This window comes from Octopus bimaculoides, chromosome 26 (assembly GCF_046866305.1).
Source record: "Octopus bimaculoides isolate indiv1 chromosome 26, ASM4686630v1, whole genome shotgun sequence".
Lineage (NCBI taxonomy): Eukaryota > Metazoa > Mollusca > Cephalopoda > Octopoda > Octopodidae > Octopus > Octopus bimaculoides.
The window spans coordinates 6,996,629-7,024,128 of NC_142953.1; the positions used below are offsets into that span (position 1 = coordinate 6,996,629).

Below are 27,500 nucleotides of genomic sequence, written 5' to 3' on the forward strand. Positions count from 1 at the left end.
GGTTTTGACCATTTAATTTTTTTTTGTACGACGCATTTAAAAACAGTGGGAGAAGCCTAGTCAGTTAAAAAAAAAAAACAGAAAAGAATTCAAAAGGGTGTGTAGTTTAAGAGGAATTTAACTGTTGCTTCTAGCACATCCTACGACCACCTTGGCTCTTTCCTCGTTTTTTCCCCGCTTTCTCTGTCACAAAGCGAGACTCACAGGAAAGTATGTTTTTGAAACCTCGCCCCGCTTTGTTTCTCTTTTATTTGTTTCGCCAATCTTGTCCAGATATTTGGTTTTCTTTATCTGGTGAGAAATATCAAGTCCAATCCCACCCCAGAACACTAAGTTCAACCACAAAATAAAAATGGCCATATGACATGAATTACTTCCTTTTGACCGTAATAATATTTGATTTCTGGCTTCAAATGTCAGTGTTTTTATTTAAATTAATCCATCCGTCATTTAAATTAAATCGACGAATATTTCAATCATGTTTTATGGAGGGGTCATTTGTCGCCCTATTCTTCTTCTACAATTTTTTCTTATCGTTTTTGAAATTTGAATAAGTTTTACCTCTTTTTAGATATAAGAGAATAGAATAAATTGTGGAGTTGAGGATAAAACGAACGAATTTATCTGACAACCTGCGGATTATTTCCCTTTGGCCATAAATCATTCGGTTGGCTTAGTTAAATCCTTGCACACACGCATTTCGTGTAGTGCACCTAAGCACTGTATACAATAATTTCTTTCGTGTTTTTTCATATATGTCTTGGGTTGTCCGGGAAGTTCATGCCGATTTTTAAAGGAAAGAAAAAGGTCAATAAATACTTGCCATTACATTTTTAATCAACGAAATATGAAACATTTTGTTGCACAATGGGGTGAGGGGATGGAAAGGGACGCAGAAGTGGCTGTCTACGATCAATGTCTAAAGGTGAAGGTCAGTGCGGTGTCTAAAGGTTAAGGCCATACGATATAGCCGTCTGTCCTGAAGTTCAACAGAGGGAAGAAAGAAAAGAAGGAAAGAAATGTATAAAGACAGAAAGAAAGAGAGATAAAGGGTGGGGGGAAGAGGCAAATAAAGAGGGAAGTAAAGAAATGAGAAAATAAAGAGAGAAATGATGGAAGAAAGAAAGAAAAAGGTAGAAAGAGAGAGAAAGAAATGAAGAAATAAAACAAAGAAGAAAATGTAAAGAGGCGAGAGAAATAAAGAATTAGAAAAAAAAAAAAAAAGGTTTGAAAATAAATGATTTGTTTTTCACCCAACTCTTCCAGGCTTGGTTTTGACCATTTAATTTTTTTTTGCACGACGCACTTAAAAATGGTGGGAGAAGCCTAGCTAGTAAAAAAAACAGAAAAGAATTCAAAAGGGTGTGTAGTTTAAGAGGAATTTAACTGTTGCTTCTAGCACATCCTACGACCACCTTGGCTCTTTCCTCGTTTTTTCACCGCTTTCTCTGTCACAAAGCGAGACTCACAGGAAAGTATGTTTTTGAAACCTCGCCCCGCTTTGTTTCTCTTTTATTTGTTTCGCCAATCTTGTCCAGATATTTGGTTTTCTTTATCTGGTGAGAAATATCAAGTCCAATCCCACCCCAGAACACTAAGTTCAACCACAAAATAAAAATTGCCATATGACATGAATTACTTCCTTTTGACCGTAATAATATTTGATTTCTGGCTTCAAATGTCAGTGTTTTTATTTAAATTAATCCATCCGTCATTTAAATTAAATCGACGAATATTTCAATCATGTTTTATGGAGGGGTCATTTGTCGCCCTATTCTTCTTCTACAATTTTTTCTTATCGTTTTTGAAATTTGAATAAGTTTTACCTCTTTTTAGATATAAGAGAATAGAATAAATTGTGGAGTTGAGGATAAAACGAACGAATTTATCTGACAACCTGCGGATTATTTCCCTTTGGCCATAAATCATTCGGTTGGCTTAGTTAAATCCTTGCACACACGCATTTCGTGTAGTGCACCTAAGCACTATATACAATAATTTCTTTCGTGTTTTTTCATATATGTCTTGGGTTGTCCGGGAAGTTCATGCCGATTTTTAAAGGAAAGAAAAAGGTCAATAAATACTTGCCATTACATTTTTAATCAACGAAATATGAAACATTTTGTTGCACAATGGGGTGAGGGGATGGAAAGGGACGCAGAAGTGGCTGTCTACGATCAATGTCTAAAGGTGAAGGTCAGTGCGGTGTCTAAAGGTTAAGGCCATACGATATAGCCGTCTGTCCTGAAGTTCAACAGAGGGAAGAAAGAAAAGAAGGAAAGAAATGAATAAAGACAGAAAGAAAGAGAGATAAAGGGTGGGGGGAAGAGGCAAATAAAGAGGGAAGTAAAGAAATGAGAAAATAAAGAGAGAAATGATGGAAGAAAGAAAGAAAAAGGTAGAAAGAGAGAGAAAGAAATGAAGAAATAAAACAAAGAAGAAAATGTAAAGAGGCGAGAGAAATAAAGAATTAGAAAAAAAAAAAAAAAAGGTTTGAAAATAAATGATTTGTTTTTCACCCAACTCTTCCAGGCTTGGTTTTGACCATTTAATTTTTTTTTGCACGACGCACTTAAAAATGGTGGGAGAAGCCTAGCTAGTAAAAAAAACAGAAAAGAATTCAAAAGGGTGTGTAGTTTAAGAGGAATTTAACTGTTGCTTCTAGCACATCCTACGACCACCTTGGCTCTTTCCTCGTTTTTTCACCGCTTTCTCTGTCACAAAGCGAGACTCACAGGAAAGTATGTTTTTGAAACCTCGCCCCGCTTTGTTTCTCTTTTATTTGTTTCGCCAATCTTGTCCAGATATTTGGTTTTCTTTATCTGGTGAGAAATATCAAGTCCAATCCCACCCCAGAACACTAAGTTCAACCACAAAATAAAAATTGCCATATGACATGAATTACTTCCTTTTGACCGTAATAATATTTGATTTCTGGCTTCAAATGTCAATGTTTTTATTTAAATTAATCCATCCGTCATTTAAATTAAATCGACGAATATTTCAATCATGTTTTATGGAGGGGTCATTTGTCGCCCTATTCTTCTTCTACAATTTTTTCTTATCGTTTTTGAAATTTGAATAAGTTTTACCTCTTTTTAGATATAAGAGAATAGAATAAATTGTGGAGTTGAGGATAAAACGAACGAATTTATCTGACAACCTGCGGATTATTTCCCTTTGGCCATAAATCATTCGGTTGGCTTAGTTAAATCCTTGCACACACGCATTTCGTGTAGTGCACCTAAGCACTGTATACAATGATTTCTTTCGTGTTTTTTCATATATGTCTTGGGTTGTCCGGAAAGTTCGTGCCGATTTTTAAAGGAAAGAAAAAGGTCAATAAATACTTGCATATCGTTTTTAATCAACGAAACATGAAACATTTTGTTGCACAATGGGGGATGGGGGTGGAAAGGGACGCAGAAGTGGCTGTCTACGATCAATGTCTAAAGGTGAAGGTCAGTGCGGTGTCTAAAGGTTAAGGCCATACGATATAGCCGTCTGTCCTGAAGTTCAACAGAGGGAAGAAAGAAAAGAAGGAAAGAAATGAATAAAGACAGAACGAAAGAGAGATAAAGGGTGGGGGGAAGAGGCAAATAAAGAGGGAGGTAAAGACGAAGGCTGCTTAGGAGTCTCGAACCCACTTCTTCTGTAAACATGTCATACATTCTGTAGATAGTTGTGGGATTGTGTATTCTTTTGTGTGTTAATATTTGTAAGTGTATATGTGTGTTTATTTATGAATTAATTATTTTTATCAATATTCTTAAATTTATATGGCTGGTATGTGTATCTTCTTTTCTTATTTTTTTCCAATGTTTCATTTTAAAATATTTCTCTCCATTTAAAACTCTTAATAATACTACATCAACAATGCGACAACGATGTTTCGTTTCGTTTCGTTAATTCGTTTCGCTATTCTTAATTTTAACTACACCTTCAGGCCTATTGTGATGGTTTGCTTTACCTTTGACGATGAGAAACTTTCATAATGGCGTGGCGCCTTGTTTATTTGAATTCCAATAGAAAATGGGAAATAACCAGAACAAACCTAGATTGAGAAAATCTCAATCAGTTCCAGATACACAGGTAAAAATTACCACGTTTATAATTATTATCTTGCTTTTCTTTTTTCACAATGAAACGAAGTCAGTATCATTCTCCCCCCTCCATCACAATTAACCTACCTGTTGGTTGTTAATTACCTGGACGTATAACAAACTTAATATATAACTTAACGATCTACAAACTGTTATTATTAATACCAAAACGTTAATTACAATCACTAGTATCTTTTAAAGTGAAATAATCGGGAACATTTCCAGAATTAGATTTATAATTGAAGGATTTTCCTCGTTTTGGCTACCCGAACTAATTCAGAAGTTACAAACAACAATTATCGCTTGTTATTTCTGTGGCTAACATCGCCTCTTCTTTTCATGCTGCTTCTATTTCTCTTCCATGCATTCTTTCCTCTTCTATCTTTCTCTCGATCTCTCCTATACATCAACAGGTATTTGGTTTTACCATTGATAAAAGTAACTGAGACGGGTTTACAAAACTATATATTTAAGTACTACTTGGCTCGATTTATTATCCTGTACTTATTTATTTTCTTTTTAAAATATTCGTTTCTTTGTGTATATTATCCACAAACGCATTCACACACAAGTATACAAATCAAGGTAGAGTTTGGGTTTTTTGTTTTGTTTTGTTTTTTTAATGCGGTCCCTCGATCTGCTGGAGATAGCAGCTTACTCTCTAATGACACCTTATTGATTATGTGGCGGGCTCGGGGAAGTGGGTGGGGATAGGTGCTGGGAAATATACATGAGGTAACGTTATGTTGGATATAAAAATTAAATGAGATGGTTGGAACCGCTTCAATCTTCAGATTGATCTATCAGGGTTCTTACGCTAAACAACACATCCAGATGCTTTTGTGTGTATATATATATAATACACATATGCAAAAACTTATTTAGAAGATAAACACATGTACAAGCATATAGATTTACCGATATTTCTGTATATATATTGATAAATTTACTTTTACATGGAGTATAAAAAGTATATCGTTGGACATATATGTATTTATCTTCTGAATATACATACATACATATATATGTATATATATATATATATATATTGTGTGTGTGTGTAGGCAACATGACCATCCCCAAATACAACAATATATATATATATATATCGTTTACGATATAGGAATTTTAAAATTTCGAGTAAACGTGAAATAATTCGTTGCAAAAAAGTGTAGATAAACTTTTTCTATTTTAAAGGATTTTAAAACTAGTATTTACATATTATTTAAAGCATTTCTACTTTTGCAGTTTAAAACGATGACAAATGGTTCTTTGTTTATCTCTGAGTATGAGTAACACTGGCGGTTTCCTTCTATTATTTACGTTTTCTTCCTACTATTCACTGTCTTCAGAAAGTAGTGCTGCAGCATGACCGCAGTCTAACGACAGAAACCAATTGAATGATATTAATTTTAAAAAATTAATAAGCCGCTAACCTTTATGAACTTTGTATATTTATATAAAAAAAAAATACCTGTATCTCTAACACTATGAATGGGTGAGGGTGTCTTAGGAGAGAGAGCAGGGTCACACATATGTAATATATAGGGAGTTTTTGAAATATAACCCTTAATTGGGGTTACCCATGTAACTAGACAAAAACATCCTCAGGGTTGTTTAAGATCAAAAAATAGAGACTAAGGATGATAACTCCAGCCTCTCTCTCTCTCTCATATATATATATATATATATATATAGGACGAAATATATATATATATATTATTCAAAAGAATTCCAACTCTGTTTTTTATGTTTTATTTATATTCTTATGAAATTAATGTTGGATATAGAATGTGGAATATATAGTATATACTCTTTCACTCTTGTTTTCTGTTATTCTTGATCTCTCTCTCCCTCTCTCTCTATCCTTCTCTCTCTCTCTCTCTCTCTCTCCCTCTCACCCTCTCACCCCAACTGTCTCCTCTACAACAAGACACCTGCTTTTGTCCTTCTGTCATACTCTAATCTCTCATCATCACCTGGCACGAAGCCACCGCCTCCAGTACTCCACCCTCTCAAAGGATCTTTGTCTTGCAAGTTACATGGTGACCTCGCTGGTGCTGTTGCCACACAAAAAGCACCCAGCCCACTCTGTAAAGGGGTTGGCATTTGGGAGGGCATCCAGCTGTAAAACGTCATGCCAAAGCAGACTTTACCAATACTGCTGGTCACGTAAAAAGCACCCACCCATCTCTTTATTAAAAGTGGTTGGCATTAGGAGGGGCATCCAGCCATAAAAACCATGTCAAAACAGCCAGGCACTTATTCTATCAGTTTCTTTTGCCATGCAGTGGGACTGAACCCAAAACCGTGTGGTTGGGAAGCAAAATTCCAACAGCACAGCAATGCCTGTGCCTATTCAAATATGTTTTATTCAAATATATTTGTTATGAACTCAAAGCTAAACAAGAGTAGAGGAAAGAAAGGTTTTCCTTATCCCACCCTCTATCTTACAGTGATTTCCATTCAGACTGGTCAAGGTTACTTATACAGTCATAATACAGGTATTGCTTTGTTTATATACAGATTCCCTGCTGGCAAAGCTTTTTGTAATCAATGCATTTCTACTTAAAGATTTGTTTATTTTTATGTGGTCTTTATTAATTGCTCACTTAACCAACAGTTCTTTGTTACACCAGATTGCCCCCATTCCCTTACTTCTCCGACAACTTTTAAAGAGCTTTGATATCAGGGATTTAAATATTGTTGGCAAATAAGTTTATTTCCTTTGGTATTTAGGGGAAGATTATTGCCTTTCCTGCTGGTTAGCAACCAGTTAGCTGTTGATTCTGGTCTGTTTAAAGCAATTAATTAACCCTTTTGATCCCACACCACCTGAGATTGCCCCTGGCAGTTCAATCTTAACTCTTTAGCCTTCAGATTACTCTGTTAACCCGTTCAATACCAACCTACCTGAGCCCCTCTGATTCTAACTTTTATCTTTTACTTGTCTCGATCATTAGACTACGGCCATGCTGGGGCACCACCTTGAAGAATTTATAGTCGAATGTATTGACCCTAGTACTTTTAAAGGATAATTTTTTTTAAAGCTTGATACTTATTCTATCAATCATTTTTGCCAAACCACTATGTTCCAGAGACATAAACACACCAACAGCAGTTGCCAAGCTGTAGTGGGGGGACAAACACAAAGTCAAACACATAGATATAAACATATATATATATATATATATATATATATATATATTCTTTTACTTGTTTCAGTCAGTTGACTGTCGCCATGCTGGAACACCACCGTTAGTCAAACAAATCGACCTCAGGATTTATTCTTTGTAAGCCTAGTACTTATTCTATAGGTGTCTTTTGCCAAACTGCTAAGTTATGGAGACATAAACGCACCAGATTCTGTTGTCAAGTGATGTTGGTGGAGGGGACAAACACATACACGCAAACATATACACATATGTATATATATATATATATACGACGCGCTTCTTTCAGTTTCCTCTACCAAATTCACTTATAAGGCTTTGGTCAGCCAGAGGCTATAGTAGAAGACACTTGGCCAAGATGCCATGCAGTGGGACTGAACCTGGAACCATGTGGTTGGGAAGTAAGCTACTTACCACACAGCCAATCCAGGGCCTATATATATATATATATATATATATATATAAAGGTTTTTTTTAGACTTTCTGCATTGGCAGAAGCTTTCTTATTTCCCCTTCTTCTCTTCTATAGAAATGTTATTCTTGGAGTAAAATGCCCATCCTCTCTAAATATTTACATTGCTAATTCTGGCAGTTAGTTATTGATAAAGCCCTTTCTGTTTCCCCATTATTGTCTCATCTATGTGTATACATTCAAGCACAGATGCAAATATAAACACATTAACACACACATATATATACATACATACTTTTTCTCTTTCTCTCTCCCCCCATAACATCTCTATCTACTTCTACCTGTTAGCAACAATCCTGTTGTATCACATTGCACTTATAGATTAGGCTGTTTTCTGCTGCAGTACATCTTAATCTTCTTCCACCTGTAAGTCTTGTGATTTGGTTTATTTTTACTTACCTGTGGCCTTCACTTGAGAAATTTGATAGTTTGGAAATGTTAAAATACCTTTTGCTATTTTCGCTACGTTGCTAGCAAACTGTTTAGTTCAGCACGTGCCCTGCTGTCTTAAGAAAATCATAATTTCAGCAGGTATGATTTTAGACCTGATAACTCAATTTTGTGTTTGTAGTAGATAGCAAACCTATGCTCTGAGACACTCCAGCTGTGATCATCCTGTCTGTTGAGGATGGTTTAGTTGCTATTTTTAGCAAGTTGAAGGACCATATAGAGGTTCCTCTATTGGCTCATAATTAGGTTTTTATTTATATAAATATTTATATATATATATATATATGTATGTAGGTGCATGTATGGCTGTGTAGTAAGAAGCTTGCATCCCAACCGCATGATTCCAGGTTCAGTTCCACTGTATGGTACCTTGGGCAAGTGACTTCTACTATAGCCTCGGGCTGACCAAACCCTCATGGATTTGATCAATGGAAACTGGAAGAAAACCATTGTATATGTATTGTGTCTGTGTTTGTCCCCCCCCCCCTACCACTGTTTGACAACCAGAGTCAGTGTGTTTACATTCAGGTAACTTAGCAGTTTGGCAAATATTTATCAATGGAATAAGTACCAGGGGTTAATTCATTTGACTAAACATTCTTCAAGGTGGTGCCCCAGCATGGCTGTAGTCTAATGACTGAAACAGATCAAAAATACAAGAAGAAATATATAAATACACACACATACACATGCATATATTTAAATACACACACACACACACACATTTTTTTTTTTATCGAGGCATCATCCAGTTAGGTTGATTGCCTGGGCCAGCCTGACGACCTCTCTCCATCCCTCCCAATCTTCCTTTAATGTTTTTAGGTCTTCAACTTGGCATCCAACATCTTCTGCAAGCTTTTATGTATATATGTCTTCTGTGGTCTTCCATATGGTACCATGATTTGTTTTAAAAAGTTTATCTTATTAACCCTTTCGTTACTGTATTTATTTTGAGATGCTCTGTATTTCTTTCAATTACTTTAAATATAACAAAGAATTTAGTAAAATAACTTAGTTATCATTAAGCTAGTATTAGGAACATAAATTGTGACTAAGATTTGGTGGAAGATTTTAATTCAAAACTTATGAAAACAAGATATTTGTACTCAGAGCCAGAGCTGGTTTCAGCCAGGTTGGTAACGAAAGGGTTAAAGGAATTTCAAATTCAAAGCTGATCATTTTCTTTCTTCTTTTTACCCTCTGCAGTCTTTCTTGGTCGATTCTTTACTTGTGCGAAGTAAGTCGCGAAGTTCAGCACGACTGGCGAGACTAGCTTCAATTAATGATGTTCGAGATGGAAGCACCAACTCTAAGAAGGAAGCAACTCAGACACCCATTCCTCTGGCTGAGACTCTGTTCTTCCCAGAATTCTCTGTCCGTGGAGAATTGGAAGACCAAAACTTTGAGGTAAGAAGTCACTTTAACCCATTAAGTCCCACTGTCCTATAAATAGGACATTAGATGAGAACATTAAATAAGCTATATCACATTGTCTCGGTGTCCTTGTGTGTATATGTATATGTGCATGTGTGAGAGAGAGAGAGAGGGACAGTGTATTTCCCCTCCCTTCTACTGACAATCAGCTAATTTGTCAAACTCTTGTCAAACCATCCCACCCATGCTGGCATGGAAGGCGGACGGTAAACAATGATGATGATGGTGGTGGAGACAAAGGTAGCCATTGTCCAACTTTGACCAAACATCATAGTTTTTGTTGCCTGTTACACCATAATGAACAGCCACGAATGTAAGCGTATATATTTTTACACCTAAGATCTATTGAACCGGAAAACAGTTGAATATAAACTTCTAACGACTGTTGGTAGAGAATGTAGGAAATAGTACTTAGTGTCAGTGTCACATTTATACACAACAATGATGAGTAACGCTTCAGAAGTCAGCAGGAGTTAGTCTGCTTTTATGAAGAAGAATTTCTTTCACTTTTAACTGGATTCAGCGAAGGAAAGCATGGTTGTTTGGCAAGAGGTGAAGGGTTTGTTCTCTGTAGCTCCCTCTGAACCTCTGCAGTTGTTCTTGGTGTGTATCTACTTTAATGCTAACGAAAGCACAGGAACTTCAAGGTCATTTGAGATGATGTTCATCATAGACGCAGGTGTGGCTGTGCGGTGAGAAGCTTCCTTCCCAACCACATGGTTCCAGGTTCAGTCCCACTGCGTGGCAACCTTGGGCAAGTGTCTTCTACTATAGCCTCGGGCAGACCAAAGCCTTGTGAAGGGATTTGGTAGATGGAAACTGAAAGAAGCCCGTCGTATATATGTGTATATATGTTTGTGTGTCTGTGTTTGTCCCCTCCAACATTGCTTGACAACCGATGCTGGTGTGTTTACGTCCCCGTAACTTAGCGGTTCGGCAAAAGAGACCGATAGAATAAGTACTAGGCTTCCAAAGAATAAGTCCTGGGGTTGATTTGCTCGACTAAAGGCAGTGCTCCAGCATGGCCACAGTCAAATGACTGAAACAAGTAAAAGAGAGAGAGTATTCACACATATGCAACATGCATAAACACATGCAACGCACATAGACAAAGATAACTTTAATTTAGATCACTTGAATACAGGAAGTGTTTGTATAATGGAACCAAAGGCGGTCTGAGCTGGTTTGGGATCAGAATGGTTAAAGTATTAATATTTAATGTTCTGCAGAGGTATACTAAAGAAATAAAACGTTTTATGTGCATACTAACCCAATTTGTGCAACTATGGTTATGATGTTTGGTTATAAAGTTGGACAACGGTTCTGTTGCCTCCTTCACAAAATTATAAAACCTCATACTGTCTACAGTAATATCTAAGATTGCTACAAGTCCATACATTCCCCAGGAAGATAATTAGTTATATTGACCCCCACCACCACCACCACCAAAACATGTCTATCCAGGCTGGCCCAAAAGTAGGTTTATAGTTACCACGTAGGCACTTTAGATTTCTTTTAAAACATTTTATTACATTTAAATTTCTATCTTACAATTAACTAAATTAGCATAGAATAATGGTTTCATATTTTTTTCTATAATTAAGATCTAAACTGTTAGTGGCTGTGTGGTAAGTAGCTTGCTTACAAACCACATGGTTCCGGGTTCAGTCCCACTGCGTGGCACCTTGGGCAAGTGTCTTCCGCTATAGCCTCTGGCCGACCAAAGCCTTGTGAGTGGATTTGGTAGACGGAAACTGAAAGGAGCCCGTCGTATATATGTATATATATATAGACAAATATAGATGATGTATATCAATTCAATTTGGATATTAACCTTGTAGATGATGCATAAACATATATATATGATATACAGAAACATATGTGACATATAGATAGATGATGTGTAGACACAATGATGACATATGGACTTTATATACTCATATAGATTATATATGGATGATATATGACATAAATGCAAAAAGATAATGTATAAACATATATCAGTGATATTCAACTATGTATACATGGTATATAAGCAGGTAGGTGATATATAGACACCCATATTGATGGTGTATAGATACACACACACACACACACACATATATATATATATATATATATATATATATATGGTGTATAGACTCATAGATGTTATTTAGATACACATAAAGGATGTATAAACACATGAAATGTTGACATACCTTTATGTATGTGATGTATAGACACATAGATGGGGGGAGAAAAAGCACATTGACAATGAATGATAAGTGAAAAAGTGTTAATAGTTTGTTTGTTTTTTTTTGCGTTAGGGTGGGGGTTAATTTTTGTAAAATATAAAAAAACGATGCTAAAGGAAGAGTAATGGTAATTTTATTTTAAAATCTATTTCTGATATAAACATTCAGATTTGTTTATTTTATCACTTCAGTTGATGTCCGTTATTGCCAAAGGAGCTTATGGGAATGTCTTGAAAGTTCACAGAGATGATGAAAAGCAGTTCTATGCTGTTAAGGTCAGTATTTGCAACCCGCTTTATGGATTTTTCTGTTTCAGTTGATGCAAAGTGACTATTGTGGGACTGAACCCAAAACCACATAGTTGCAAAGCAAGCATCACAACCACACAGCCATGCTGTAGAGAAAACTTCACTTTCTTTTCAGTCATTAACTTTTCAATCGATGTTGAGTCAAAAATGTTTTCCAATAATGTGTGAGTGTGTGAGTGTGTGTGTGTGTAGCCAATATAGTCCTACATTGTCATTGTGTTATTTTGCAGGTGCTGGAAAAGCGACAGATCATTCTTGAAAATGCTGTTCAACAGTGTAAAGATGAAGCCTGCATTCAGGTACAAACATCTGTTTTTAAGTATTTAGTCGGACATTATTTGCATCCAGTCTTCCATGCTTGCGTCTCCAACACAACATCTTACCACTTGTTGTATTCTTCTGTCATCTCCTTTCTGAGGGTCAGCATCCTGGGATCTGCATACCTCACCAATTTTTTTTTCCTTGGTCTTTCTTTTCCATAGTCCCCTTCCATTTCAATCTCCTGACACTTCTTTACCCAACTTTTACCATCCACACACATTACATATCCATATCAATGCAGTTGTCTCCTTAGTGTACAATATCTGATTCCTGTACTTGTATTCCCTGGCATATACCGTATTTTAATGTGTATAAGAAACCCCCTAATTTGTGGGATTTAAAACTTGGAAAAATGGTTTTGTAAGGGATTATAATACTATCCATGTATAAAAAAACTCCCATATTTTTTTAACTTAATTTTTGACGAAACATGGTTCTTTATACATGTTAAAATACAGTAAACTGAAATTTTCAGACCAAAATTTATTGCAAAAAAAAATCAAGTGGGTTTATACATCAAGGTAACTTCGGAGGATTAGAAATTCCATGTGAAATGCTGCAGGATTTGGAAAAATAATGGCAATATTTGTATGGTTACTCTATATACTGCATCAATGTTTATGCCAGAAAATACAAAGTTCATTACTTAAGCGCACTAACATTACACATCCAACAGAGCATGTTTACTTCATTTCTCTCCAGTCCTCTTGCATCCTCTTCATTCAAAGCCCATGTTTCCTCTAACATGCAGCATTGTACTTCGTAAGCACAATGTTGATAAAAGATGCCCCTGTCAAATACTGGGGTTGATTACAACTGCACTCCTCTTTAAAAATATGTGGCTTTCTGCCTGTTAGAAAGCAGTATTGTAAAGACCTTGATCTGAAATTTATTTTATCTCTGTATCCTTTTAAGGTCAATTACTGCTTTCCTAAGAAAGCTAAGAAAGTCTGTTTCTCCTGTTAATCAAACTTCAAGTAATTTTAAAATGTTCTTTTGTAGTCGATGCTGGGTCACCATCCATTTATTGTGAAAGTCTTAGAGTTTTGGCAATCTCGAAGCTATCTTTATATAGGTAAGTTCCATTTTCTGCAAATATATATATAGTTAAAGTAATTTTACTAAATTCTAGATAATTTAAACCTTTAGCGTTTAAATCTGCCATATCTGGCCCTAATATTCTACTTGTTTTATTCAGTCTGATCAGATGTAGCTGCTCACACCAACCTTACAATATCATTCTAAAAATTAAGAGCTACTTCGTCAAAATCTCAAAGCTATGGGATAATGCGTGATTAATTCAAAACAATAAATAAGCATTATTTTTGATAGAATAATGTAAAAACTAAAGGATTAACCCTTTAGCATTCAATCCTGCCATATCTAGCCCAAATATTCGACTTGTTTTATGTTCAAAATAAAGAGATCTGGCCTCTCACCTCAACCTTACATTATCAATCTAAAAATTAACTGTTACCTCATACAAACTCTCAGGGTTACAAAACAATGCATTATTAATTCAAAATAATGTGAATAAATAAGCATTGCTTTTGGCAAAATAATGTAAATGCTAAAGTCTTAAACAAAAGCAGAAGTATAATTGCTAAAAAGTTAATGTGATCATTTGCCATGTTTTTTTTAAATCTTTTTTTTTTTTTTTTCTTGTCAGTTCTTACTTACGTTCCATATGGAGATATGTTCACGCTGTGGAGCTATCATGGATATTTCCCTGAGGAACTTGTTCGCTATCATATAGCAGAATTAGCCGTAGTTCTGAGTAAGTATAAATTGTTTCAGAACTCTTGTAGTTCTCCTAAAATATTTCAAAATTTGGTGTTCTAAGTATTCTGGCTTTCAAGCTTTTAGTCTTCTGATCTTTAGGTCATTTGAAATTCTGCCTTTCCCATTTGGCCCTCATAAATTTAGTCTGATGATCCAACTCAAACTAAAGATTCTCTTTACCCTGGATCATTTCTAATACAGAATCACTTCTCTCTTAGATGTTGATGATGATAAAAAAAAAAAGTGAACTTTAATCCTTTTGTTACCAACCTGGCCAAAACTGGTTCTGGCTCTGAGTACAAATATCTTGTTTTCATAAGATTTGAATTAAAATCTTCCTTAGTCACAATGTATGTTCCTAACACCAGCTGAATGATGACTAAGTTATTTTACTAAATTCTTTTTTATATTTAACATAATTGAAAGAAACACAGAGCATCTCAAAATAAATACAGTAACAAAAGGGTTATGTTTTAAACTAGTACTCTATAAAATTTCAAAAAGTCAAAAACTTTATTATACAAAAATATTTCTTTTCCATATTTTTTAATTCTAGGCTATCTTCATAAATCTGGAGTTATTTATAGAGATATGAAAGTAAGTAACTGAAAATCTTTAAATCCATTCCCACTTTTTTTTTTTTTTTCACCAACAAAAACAAAAACATTAGGATTTCTGTCACTGAATCTTCAGAGCAAGTTTCTTTCTTGTAATTTGTCTTTCTGTAACTTAAAGGTACATCTTGAAACATCTTCACTGCCATTTTCCTTATTTTACAACTGGGTAACTATATATCGCCTTACAGCAAGACACCTGTTCCTGTCTCTCTGACATACTTAGGCCTCTTGTCACCTGGCACAAAGCCACCTCCTTCAATAATACTCCCCGACTTAGTTGAGGCTGGAGGCACATGGCTTAGTGATCAGGGTGTTGAATTTGTAGCGAGACATATTAGCACTATTTTGTTGTGGTAGCATAGCACAGTCGTGCTTTGCCCAAAACATCCAATCACTGCTAGCCGCGGAAGGATACACATAACCCAGCAGTGAAGCTCTAGTTTTGAAAGGCAACAATCGGTTCCTGAGGAAAGTACTGCATTGTTTCTTAACATGAATTATGTAAACCTTCTCCTAATAAATATCCATTGTTAATATGTTTCTCTCTTATTTGTAGATGGAGAATATACTTTTTGACTATGACGGTAAGTACCACAAGATAAATATTTCTGAATTATTATATATCACAGCATCATGAAATTTGGTCTTAGTTATTAACTAAGACCAAATGTGAATTAATTCAAGAGAACTTACCAACCACCAAGTTTTTGATTTGATTCTAGTCTTCATTAATATTCCAAGATGATAAATGAAAGCTAAACCCAAATGTATTTATAGCTAATCTCTGTTAATCTTACACCCTACGTGTGAACCAAGGATTTAACAATTTTCATATAAATGCCTGCAAGGTTAGACAATTGCATGCATCTTAGTCTTCACAGCGTTGATTTTCATTCCTGTTGAGCTGCACACATCAACAAACCTATCAAACCTAACAGGCATACTCAAGGTCTCATCCCCCAACAATCGTCCCAGGAATAAGTGGGCAAAGATGATTGAGATAAGCTGACTAACTGTGACACGGAACAACCAAAATGTTAAGGAAATACAACCTTTTCTATTTGCTCATCACTCTACTGTTGAAAAAAGCCCAGTTTTTTGAAGATGAAGCCTACTAGATATTTCTGTAGTAAAGAATACAAAACTATTTTTATGTGATTAAAAGCCTATTATTTATTACAGTTAAATGATGAAGTTGTTAATGATTTTCCTTTTACCTGGAATAATAGTTTCTAGCAATTTTAAACATGTTTTAAACTGGTACAGGAGTGGCTGTGTGGTAAGAAGCTTGCTTCCCAACCACATGGTTCTGGGTTCAGTCCCACTACGTGGCACCTTGGGCAAGTGTCTTCCACTATAGCCTCGGGCCGACCAAAGCCTTGTGAGTGGATTTGGTAGACAGAAACTGAAAGAAACCCCGTCATATATATATGTATATGTACGTATATATTTTGTGTATGTCAGTGTTTGTCCTCCCACCATCACTTGACAACTGATGTTGATGTGTTTATGTCCCTGTAACTTAACAGTTTGGCAAAAGAGACTGATAGAATAAGTACCGGGCTTGCAAAGAATAAGTCCTGGGGTCAATTTGTTCAACTAGAGGCGGTGCTCCAGCATGGCCACCGTCAAATGACTGAAACAAAAGAATAAAAGAATGTTTACAACGTTACACTTTTCAATCTCAAATATTAGCCTTTAACATTTCAGGTCATATCCAGGTCACCGACTTTGGCTTAGCTAAATGGCTACACATTGGAGAGAAGACTCGGACAGTATGTGGGACTTTACAGTATATGGGTAAGTAGTAACATTATATTAATTAATAAATAAGACAGCGAGCTGGCAGAATCGTTAGCCTGCCGGGTAAAATGCTTAGCGACATTTCATCCGTTGCTGTGTTCTGAGTTCAAGTTCCACTGAGGTCAGCTTTGCCTTTCATCCTTTCGAGGTTGGTAAAATAAGTACCAGCTGAGCACTGGGGTTGATGTAATTGACTTCCCCTTCCCCTAAAATTGCTGGCCTTGTGCCACAATTTGAAACCAATATTACATTAGTATATGGTGCACAAGTAATATCTCTTGTTTGTAATGGAGACTTGACTTAGATCATCATCATCATTGTCGTTTAACGTCCGCTCTCCATGCTAGCATGGGTTGGACGATTTGACTAAGGACTGGTGAACCAGATAACTACACCAGGCTCCAATCTGATTTGGCATGCGGTTATAATGTGTAATGCTCATGATCTGGGTGTTTGTAAGATGAATTGTTGATGTTAGTAAACATTGCTCTCCTTCACTCCGCTGGCAAAAATGTGTATTCCTGCAACAGACCGGTGGCCCATCCAGTAGGTATATACGCCAGAAAATCCATAGATACTGGCCCCATGGGTCTATATGACTCAAGAAGGAGCTTTCCTGTATCTTTTCTCTTCCTAAATCTCTTTAGTTGCAAGAGATTTACTTCATTGTGTATGACTACTTTCACTTTCTCTTTCTCTATTTTCACTTTCTCTTTCTCTCTCATTTCTTTATACTCTTTCATTCCCTATTATTTCTTTCCTCTCTCTCATCATCATCATCATTTTAATATCTTCTTTTCTGTGCTGGTGCCACGTAAAAATGTACCCAGCACACTCTGTTAAGTGGTTGGCATTAGGAAAGGCTTCCAGCCATAGAAACCAAGCCAAAACAAACAACTGGAGCTTGGTGCAGCTCTCCAACTTGCTAGCTCCAGTCAAACCACCCAACCCATGCCAGCATGAAAGACAGATGTTAAATATTCAACTGCATAATTAGCAGTTCTATTTAACTGCGCAATTAACAGTTACATTCATTATCTTAATTTTTTTTTTTTAGCTCCTGAAGTTTTGTCAGTCATGCCATATGGCCATACAGCAGATTGGTGGTCACTTGGAGTTCTAATGTACACAATGCTTATTGGGGAGGTAAGTTATGAAATTGAATGTTTTTGGTGGGGTTTTTTTTTTTTTTGCTTTCTCACTTTTCCTGTAAAAATAAATGCAAAAAAAAAAAACAAAAAAAAACAATCTCCTACAAACAGTTCATTTACCTGAGATCTGTCAACTGTGATTAGTGGTATTGTATTAGCAAAAGTAAAATGGAAATGTTTGAAAAATATGAAGGAAAAATATAAAAGATTAAGTATAATGAAATGCTGGTGGGTAATGTGGAATATTTATCTCTTATCTTCGTTTCATTCCAGTATCCCATTGATGGAGCAGTAAATCATTTTGAGATGGCACAGCATGTATTTGAATGTGAATATGAACTCCCAGAATACATCACTGAAAAATGTGCACATGTTGTTAGTCGGGTATGTTAAAAATATTTCAAATGATACGAGTTGGAATATTAAGTATTCACTAAATCAAACATATGTCAACAAGCAAGTTTGTTTTCGAAGCATTGAAACGTATTGTAGAACAAGTAGAAAGATAAATTTTATTTGATGCGTAAATACTGAACAGTATATATATAAATAAAATATATATATATATATATATATATATATATATATAAATAAAATAAATATATACAAATTATTAAAAAAAGTACGCTACAGTACTTTTTCTACTTCACAGATTTTCTATTGCGAGGATTTTGGAACATAACACCTGCGATAGTCGAGGGATTACTGTACTATATATAGATTTCTATAATCTGGTGATACTCACAAAAAAGCTCCTTTAGTGGACCAGTCTACAAACCACATAATAAAGCAATACATAGGGGTGGAGTGTTTAGTCTTACGCAGTTGTACCCAGACAAATTAAAGATATTGGACTTTAATTATTCTAAATGTTTGTTTTGTAGTTGCTGACCAAATGCCACAACCGACGACTTACAGATTTATTTTCACTTCAGAATTTACCCTTCTTTAGGGGTATCAACTTTAAAGCTTTAATTGAAAAACAGGTGTGTTGCTAACAATTCTTCCATTCTTATTCTAAAATTCTTCGTGATGTTATAATCTATTTCCTGGATCTTTTCTCTTCCTAAATCTCTTTAGCTGCAAGAGATTTACTTCATTATGTATGACTACTTTCACTTTCACTTCTTTATACTCTTTCATTCCCTTCTATTTCTTTCCTCTCTCTCATCATTATCATCATCATTTTAATATCTTCTTTTCTGTGCTGGTGCCACGTAAAAAATCACCCAGCGCACTCTGTTAAGTGGTTGGCATTAGGAAGGGCTTCCAGCCATAGAAACCAAGCCAAAACAGACAACTGGAGCTTGGTGCAGCTCTCTAGCTTGCTAGCTCCAGTCAAACCATCCAACCCATGCCAGCATGAAAGACAGACGTTAAATGACAACGATGATGATGATGATGACTTTACAAACATCAATTTTAATACCAATCAATGCACTTTCAATGGATCTCCTTTGTTTTAGTTACATTTTTGGAGATATGTCCTGGGCTTTGAAATTGATACATAAAACCTTTCATTCTAACTTTGATGATGAGCGGTGGCAAGGTTTGTTCCGTGGTTGTGGACCATTTTAAATGTTGCTATCACTTCATTTTTATATAGTTAACCTTTTATTCAGTTTTTTTTTTAACATCCATTTTGAATATTTGTCTGTTGCAGATCTCTCTTCGGACTTTGGTAGTAGAGAACTTCTTTGATGTCCCTGCTGAAAGCGAAGAAAGCTACACCTACAATGAATCAACAAATGAATTCTCTGAAGTAAGTTGTTGTTATTGTTGTGTGTGTGTGTGTGGCATCCAATCAGCCTCTTGCATCCCACCACTGTTGAATATGGCACCCCGAGATACCTAAACTGCTCCACTTGTCTCAGTGATGTTCCACTAACATGCAGAGTGTACTGGGATGCCACTTGTGTCCACCAGAAAATTTTATTGTGACTGGATTTAGGAAATCAGTAAAGTATTCTATCTTCTTCCCAAGGATGCTCTTCTCCGTAGAGAGAAGAATCTCAGATCCACAGAACCTTGTAGAGGAGACAGACTGTATCTGGCCAATAACATTTGCCCTCCTCCACTGCTTCCTCTTCTTTACTCATAACACCAACCACTTTACTGTGTCTTCTGGGTTCCTTTTACATGACACCAGCTCTAGTGAGGTCGCCAAGTAAGGAAAAGGAAAAAGCCCCCTCGACTGAGTGGGAATGTATTTGGAAAGGAGAGGTGGCTTTATGCCTGGTGTTGAAGGCTAAAATATCATAGAGGGACAAGCAGAAGTATCTTGCTATAGAGTATTCTTCTAGTTTGCATCATATGAGGGTGGGTAGCAGTGGCATAACTGATAGGAGAGTGACTGCTCCTCCACCAAACACATTTTTCAAAATTGACACCTTTTCGACATTTCTTTTTTAACTCTTTTAGTGTCAGTAGTTGTAAGTTACACACATAATGACATGAATGTAGAATACAATTACGTATATCAGAACTAATGAAATATTTTGCGTAACATAAGAGAAATGACTTAAAAATCGTTTGGTGTGCTCGCTCCCACTAACTTCTTAACTGGCCATGCCTCTGATGTATCTATTTATGTTTGTATATGCGGTAATCCCTTGACTTTTGTGGGTGTTACATTCCAAAAACCCTTGCGATAGGTGAAAAATCTGCAAAGTAGAAACAGTACTGTACTATATATTTTTTTTTTATTACTTTTATAATTTATGTATATTTATTTTATTATAAATGCAAAACACCACCACAGAGGAATTGACGTAAGCTTAAATAATAAACTGCAATAGGTGAATCTGCAATATGGCAAGGAATTACTATATGTATGTCAGTAGCATAGCTAATAGAACAAAGGGAGCAACCATTCTGACAACTCTTTCGCTATTTGTATCAGTAAATGTCAGTTTCATACATAACAACGTTTTTTCATAAACCTTTGTGACCAATTAAGAAAAGATTATTATTATTATTATTATCATTCTCATTTTTCTATATTTCAGTTTGATGATTATGTTTGGCACCTTCCACCTGATGTAGTTCCTGTTTTTGTCTGATAGTGAAAACATTGTCAGGTATAGCTACGAATATTTACACTCTGTTTTAACTCTGTAATGCCCAGATATGAATGAACATCTCCTCATGCGCATTACTGTTAAGCTCTAAACCAAACAGCTCAGGGATTGTTTTAATGTTTCAATATTAATTCAAACTAGGAAAGATATTTTTTTTTTCTTATTCAACCTGATAGACACAGGCATGGCTGTTTGACAGGATGTTTTTGCCTCCCAAGCACATGGTTTCAGGTTCAGTCCCACTGTGTGGCACCTCAGGCAAGTGTCTTCTATAGCCTCAGGCCAACCAAAGCTTTGTGAGTAGATTTGGCTAACATAAGCTGAAAGAAGCCCGAATAGTAATGAGGATTAAGAAGAATAGTTTCTGGGGTTGGTTTATTTGACTAAACTCTTCAAGGTAGTATCCTAACATTGTTGCAGTACCCTGGCATGTTTACAGTACCTCAGCATCGCTGCTGTACCCTGGCATGGCTGCAGTACTCCAGCATGGTTGCAGTGCTCCAGCATGGCTGCAGTCTTATGATTGAAATGAATAAAAGATAAAAGACCTGATTTTTATCAAGTTCAGTATGAAGGGTAGATAGCAGTGATTTGTTAGGGAATATTTTATTGAATAAGTAGCATTTTATTACTTTTGATAATCCAAGAACTGTTAGTAGAAGGCATAGTGGGACTGAACCAAGGATCCTATGGTTGAGAAGCAAGCTTCTTACCCACTCAGCCACACATGCATCTATTTATTTCCTTTTCTTTTTTTTTTTTATATTTCAGTAATTTTTAAGTGTAAATTGACTAATTACATTTAGAACAAATTAGTTCCTTAAATCAGAAAACACCTTTTTCTCTTTTATTACTAAAGCAATGAGAAATCCATTTCCTAAATTTTCAAAATCTTCCATTTTTTTTTGTTTTTGTTTTTCCTAGTAAATTCTTTGTAGAGAAATAAAACCAAAACCAAAACCAAAAATTTTTTTTAGTTAAAGGATTCCTGTACAAATAATAATAATAATCTGGAAATCTTTAGAAAAACAACTCTTTTGAGAACAGGTTACACACACACACACATACATAAACACACATGCATATATGTATATACACACATGCATATATATGTATAATTGTTAAAGAGAACAACAAACGTTAAGGCAAGGCAAACATCTCAAGTCATATATATTATTATTATTGGAATGTTTGCCTTGCCTCAACGTTTGCTGTCCCCTTTAACAATTATATATCCGCTATATTGGAAAATCTGCAATGGCTCCATAACTACCGTCTCGGCTGTAACCTTGGAGCCCTAAATAATCCATTACAGCACGTACCTAGCATACCTAATCATTTAGATCACCTGTGAACTAAACCCCCATACTTTGTATGTGTGTATATATGTACATATATATATATATATATATATATATATATATATATATATATATATATCTACACACATGCATATACACAAACACACACACACACATATATATATATATATATATATATATATATATATATATATATATATATATATATATATATATATATACACACACACATACATACAAATATATATTTTATTAATGTTTAGCAGAAGCAACAGAGTGGCTCAGGAGCTGAGGGTTTCCTGCATTAGCACTTATGAAATTATGAAACTCTTGGACCATGAGTCAATCTTTTGCTTTTGCTAAATATTAATTGAAAATATACAAGTATACTGATATTTTGATATATATATAAGTCATAAATGACAGAGAAATATTTTGATGAAATTTTATTTAACAATAAGAAAATTCAAATATCACAACAAATTGTTTTGTAACTTAAGAATGTGTAAATAATTTATATTATTATGTTTAATAATAAATTATGTACATGTTCTGCATTAGGGCAAAATATCTTTTCAAATAATGCAGAATTTAAGCTTACGTACTACCATATTTCTTGAATTCGTATCTTGTGACTTTATATATATATATATATATATATATATATATATATATATATATATACACACACATACACGTATGTACACCACTAATTTTCCAGTGTCCTAGAATCTAAAGCATTGAAGAATTAATCATTTTGCCAGATCGTCCATGGTCACTTCAATATTTTGTCCCTTTGCTTCTTAATATCATGTGAACTAGTGTCACATACTGAAATACCAGCATCCAATTTTTATGCTGGACAAATATAGATTTGTGTTATATTTGACGCTACCACTGGTGATTTTGGTTCTCGTACTTGAAGTAGCCAGAGCTAAGAATAAGTTTAAGCTAAATAAGCAGAGGAACTGTGAAGTTTTTGGTATCACCGCTAACAACTGCAGTGTAAATAATGCATGTAAATTCACAAGTTCCCCCTTGTAATTTATATGGGTAACAGAATGTTCTAGACCAACCATCAGTTGCTGGAAAGTCAGTGGTGTGTGTGTGTTTATATAGATACACATACATAAACACAACACACATATATAAACACACAGATACACATATATAAAGACAAGACACATACACACATGCATTCATTTATATGCCACTTATTTATAGAGTTTTAAAATGTGTGAAATTTTATCACATTTTTAAAGAATTTTGTATGAAACTCATACAAAAAAAAACCTTGTACATACAACACCACAACACAATCTGTTGTTTTTTTTTTTACTCACATAAACTGCCTTCGGTCATCTGTCCAATGACAAGTCAAGTCTTCTCAATTCTAACAATTAATCCAACATGTTTCTTTACCTGATGTATCACAGTGCACAAATGAGCTGTCTTAATTTGGTGTCTCCAAAATTGTAATTAATTCATTTGTAATTGTACCCATTAATCATTCCAGATAAGGCAACATGAACCATTAACCCTCACAAGCTATTATGTGTTTTTTAATTATTCAGGAGTGTCTTTGCCACATCACTGATAAAAATTCTTAAAAACCTGTAGTTGTTTGTATAAACTGGGTAATACCATGTCATTGACTACACATTTTGTAAATAACATATTTCACCTAACCTTTGTCAAACAATTCAAGTTGCCTTTTCTTTTAGGTTTTAAAAGAATACCATATTTGTCAAAGACACTCTTGTCTTTGACAAACCCCTACATTTTTTTGTGTAAAAGAACAAATCTAATATGCTTACCCTACAAGTCATACATTTGGGATCCCATCCATAATGTGGATGCATTAGGCCCGTATAGCAATTTTTTGTAACATTTAAGAACTAAAAAAACAGCACATCTTAGACACAAGCATCTACAGTAATTGTGAAAACCAAATAATATACATTTTTCTCACACTTCAGTGATTTTCTTTCTTTTTTTTTGTGTTAATTACAAACATGCTTTTCACCAAACTGTCTTTGAAATTTCTTCAGAATTGTTTTACCTCAACTCCATGTTACCCTTCATTCTTTATCGTCATCATTTATAAAAATACTGAAGATAGTGAATATTTAATTCAACATTGAAATACATTAATGTTGCTAACCTCAAGCCATAATGTTTTCAGCTTCCTTTGACCATTGTAATATTTAGTATTATTATTATTTTTTTTATTAGTCTCTCAAGTTTGAGAAAGACATTTCTGCGATTTCTTGTTGAACAACCTACACAGAAGCACACACGCTTCTGCTTTACAGGTGTGCACATATATATATATATATATATATCTCTCATATGATTACGTGACCGACCAGGCTATCAGATGTTATTATACATCACTGGTCACAATGCACTTTTTTTGCATTGTTTTAGCCTTCAAATGACGCCACCCTGCTGGCTAGGTAATCAGGCCAGCAATCTCCCCCTGATCGAAAGGAGCAACGTGAAACAAAGTATTTCACTCAAGAACACAATGCACCGCCCAATGAAGGAATCAAACCCACAATCTAATGATCGTGAGTGCAACAGCCTAACCACTAGGCCATGCACCTTCACACACACACACATATATATATTGGGCTGGTGCATAATTATTGTGGGGTTTTTTTTCAACAAATTTTATTCAACAAAAACATCTTTAAATGATTATTCTGGAGCATATTCACCATCTACTTCAATTACTGCTTCCAATTTACTTGGTAGACGGTTAGACCGTCATTTAAAGATGTTTTTATTAAATATTGTTATTGTTTTTGTTAAATACAATTTGTTGAAAAAAAGCTGCAGTAGTTATGCACCAACCCAGTATGATGGACCCTTCTGTCCTAGATGACTGATAAGGATCTTGCAATTTTTTACTGAATAGCTTGTTCAAATGTTTGTGGTGTACATTAGCTTACTCCCTCCATCGAATCAACATCGCCTGTAAAAGTGCACATTCTACTACACATCAGTTGTCAAAGTGCTCGTTAAAGCAATGCAAGATGAAATGTTTTGTTCAATATTATATTTCCTTTAAAATTATCAACTTCATTTTTCTTCTAAACAACACCAAAAATTTATTCTCTTGTTGATAATCTAATTTCATTATCAAATAGTAGCATTATAGATAAAGCCTAAAATTCAAACTTTTAATAAGGTTTTAATTCTAGCTCAGGAGAATATAAATCACCTGATGTTGACATAAATATAACTGCAAAGTTAGATACAACCAGGACTTTGTATTGCACATGCTAAGAAAGCAGTTCTCATCTCTGGCTTAATATTGGTCATCTCCAAGACACATTAGTTTTTGTTTTGTTATTTTTACCAGAGCACCATTTTGATGCATTTTACAATGACCGGCAGATGACTTATTTTGCTGAAAGATATATATATAAAATAAAGAAATTCTCGAACGCAGGAAGGCTGTGAAGACAGCTTAGAAAATCGTGCAAATAACCATTAGAAGACGGGAAAAAGTGGCCAGCAAGCCTAGGTACAGGGTTCGATTCTCTGTAGAGGCCTGCTGGCCACTTTTTCCCCGTCTTTTAAAGGGTATTTGCACGATTTTCTAGGCCGTCTTCATAGCCGTCCTGTGTTCGAGAATTCCTTTGTTTTCTGGAGAATACTGACTCACTCGGCGCTTATAAGTTTGTTTACAATCAATCATATATATATTATCATACTGATTTAATAACCTGAATAGTCTCTTGGAGTTAAAAGAAATGTGTCGTATTATGGTGTCTGCTTAGGGCAGACGAAAGATGCAGCAGCGCCAGACAAAATGCTTTGAAATGTTTAATTACCTCCCTTGACATTCCGGGTTCAACTCGTGACTTAATCTATGCATACACACACTTGTGAACTGTAAATTGACATTTTCTTCCAAATTGAAGCAAAGACACGAAAATGTAAATTTTTGATTTAGTAAAAGCAATTTTTATATGAATTTTTCTCATAAAAGATTTGAAGATTTTAAAAAGATTCTGTTCATTAAAATTTTTTTTTTAAATTACTGTATATGTAGACCTAGAAACTGGACACATTTTTTACTGCTATAGTGTACAGTTTCCCCTTCTCTGTTTTTTTTTGTTTGTTTTTTTTTCAGTAAAAAACACAAAAATTAAATCCATTCTGGAATGTTCTGAGACAAAAATATGATAATTTAAACTTTTATGTATGTTAATTTGATTGCAAGTCAATAAAGCTGAAATATTTTGTAAATTGGTGTTAATTCTTATTTGTACAACAAAAGTTAAAAAAAAAAAAAAAAAAAGTGGGGAGGAGAATAGTTGATTACATAGACCCCAGTGCGTAACTGGTACTCATTTCAGCAACCTCGAAAGACAAAGTTGATTTCAGCGGAACTTAAGGACAGACGAAATGCCCCTAACAATTCTATCAGCTCACTGCCCTTTTTTATGATAATAATAATGGTTTCAAATTTTACCTGTTTTATGTTCCATCCAGCCTCTGACACCTATGTTTCAATATCATTCTAAAAATAAACAGAAATGTTAGCATGCTGAGTGAAATGCCTAGCGGTATTTTGTCTGCCGTTACATTCTGAGTTCAAATTCTGCCGAGGTCGACTTTGCTTTCATCCTTTGGGAGTCGATTAAATAAGTTCCAGTTAATCACTGGGGGTCGATGTAATCAACTTAATCCCCTTGTCTGTCCCCTCTACGTTTAGTCCCCCCCCGCCTATGGGCAATAAAGAAATAGAGATAATAAAATATACTTACTTGGTAACATAAAAGACAAGAAGTCAAACATATTTGTATGAGATTCAGTGGCAGCGGGGCCAGCAACTTTGATGTTGTCAATAGGGGAAAAAAAAAGTCTATATTTAAAAATTAGATTTTTATTCACCATAATGAGGGCTAGAAAAATCTATTAATTAATGCTAGATTTTCCTACAAAAAAAGCATGATAGCTGATGTGAAGAATGAAGCTTTTGAGTGAATGTTTTGATTCCAAATAACATTTTTCTGGGATGCATCTAGCTTAGAAGTCTTTTAATCATTTGTATTAAATACAGGAACAAAAAATAAATTACATCATGTTTATAATGCATATAATTAATTATAACTGATTAATTATAAGTTTTCACATAAAAAATAAAATGAATCTTGGGTTATTCTCCAATTTTTTCTTGATTTTTCTTTTCTTTTTTTGAAAGAGACCAAATAGGAATTCCAATTACTG

At 34.8% G+C, this 27,500-nt stretch overlaps 1 protein-coding gene across 2 annotated transcripts in view; it reads left to right on the plus strand.

Moving 5' to 3' along the window:
- The first annotated feature begins 3,635 nt into the window (after positions 1-3,635).
- The window catches only part of LOC106868376 (ribosomal protein S6 kinase-related protein), a 24,130-nt gene continuing 265 nt past the window's right edge, over positions 3,636-27,500 (plus strand). The window contains exons 1-16 of one of the 2 annotated variants that reach the window (XM_014913601.3): positions 3,636-3,718; positions 3,947-4,092; positions 9,405-9,605; positions 12,061-12,144; positions 12,408-12,476; positions 13,501-13,573; positions 14,168-14,275; positions 14,837-14,877; positions 15,454-15,481; positions 16,608-16,697; positions 17,758-17,846; positions 18,125-18,235; positions 18,736-18,837; positions 19,515-19,613; positions 20,860-20,931; positions 27,475-27,500. The exon at positions 27,475-27,500 is cut by the window's right edge and continues 265 nt beyond it. In XM_014913601.3, coding sequence (XP_014769087.1) covers positions 4,033-4,092; positions 9,405-9,605; positions 12,061-12,144; positions 12,408-12,476; positions 13,501-13,573; positions 14,168-14,275; positions 14,837-14,877; positions 15,454-15,481; positions 16,608-16,697; positions 17,758-17,846; positions 18,125-18,235; positions 18,736-18,837; positions 19,515-19,613; positions 20,860-20,913 — 1,209 coding nt within the window. In that variant the 5' untranslated portion in view covers positions 3,636-3,718; positions 3,947-4,032 and the 3' untranslated portion in view covers positions 20,914-20,931; positions 27,475-27,500. Of the gene's footprint in view, positions 3,719-3,946; positions 4,093-9,404; positions 9,606-12,060; positions 12,145-12,407; positions 12,477-13,500; positions 13,574-14,167; positions 14,276-14,836; positions 14,878-15,453; positions 15,482-16,607; positions 16,698-17,757; positions 17,847-18,124; positions 18,236-18,735; positions 18,838-19,514; positions 19,614-20,859; positions 21,899-27,474 lie in introns of those variants that run through there. The other variant, XM_089342912.1, reaches the window with a different exon arrangement.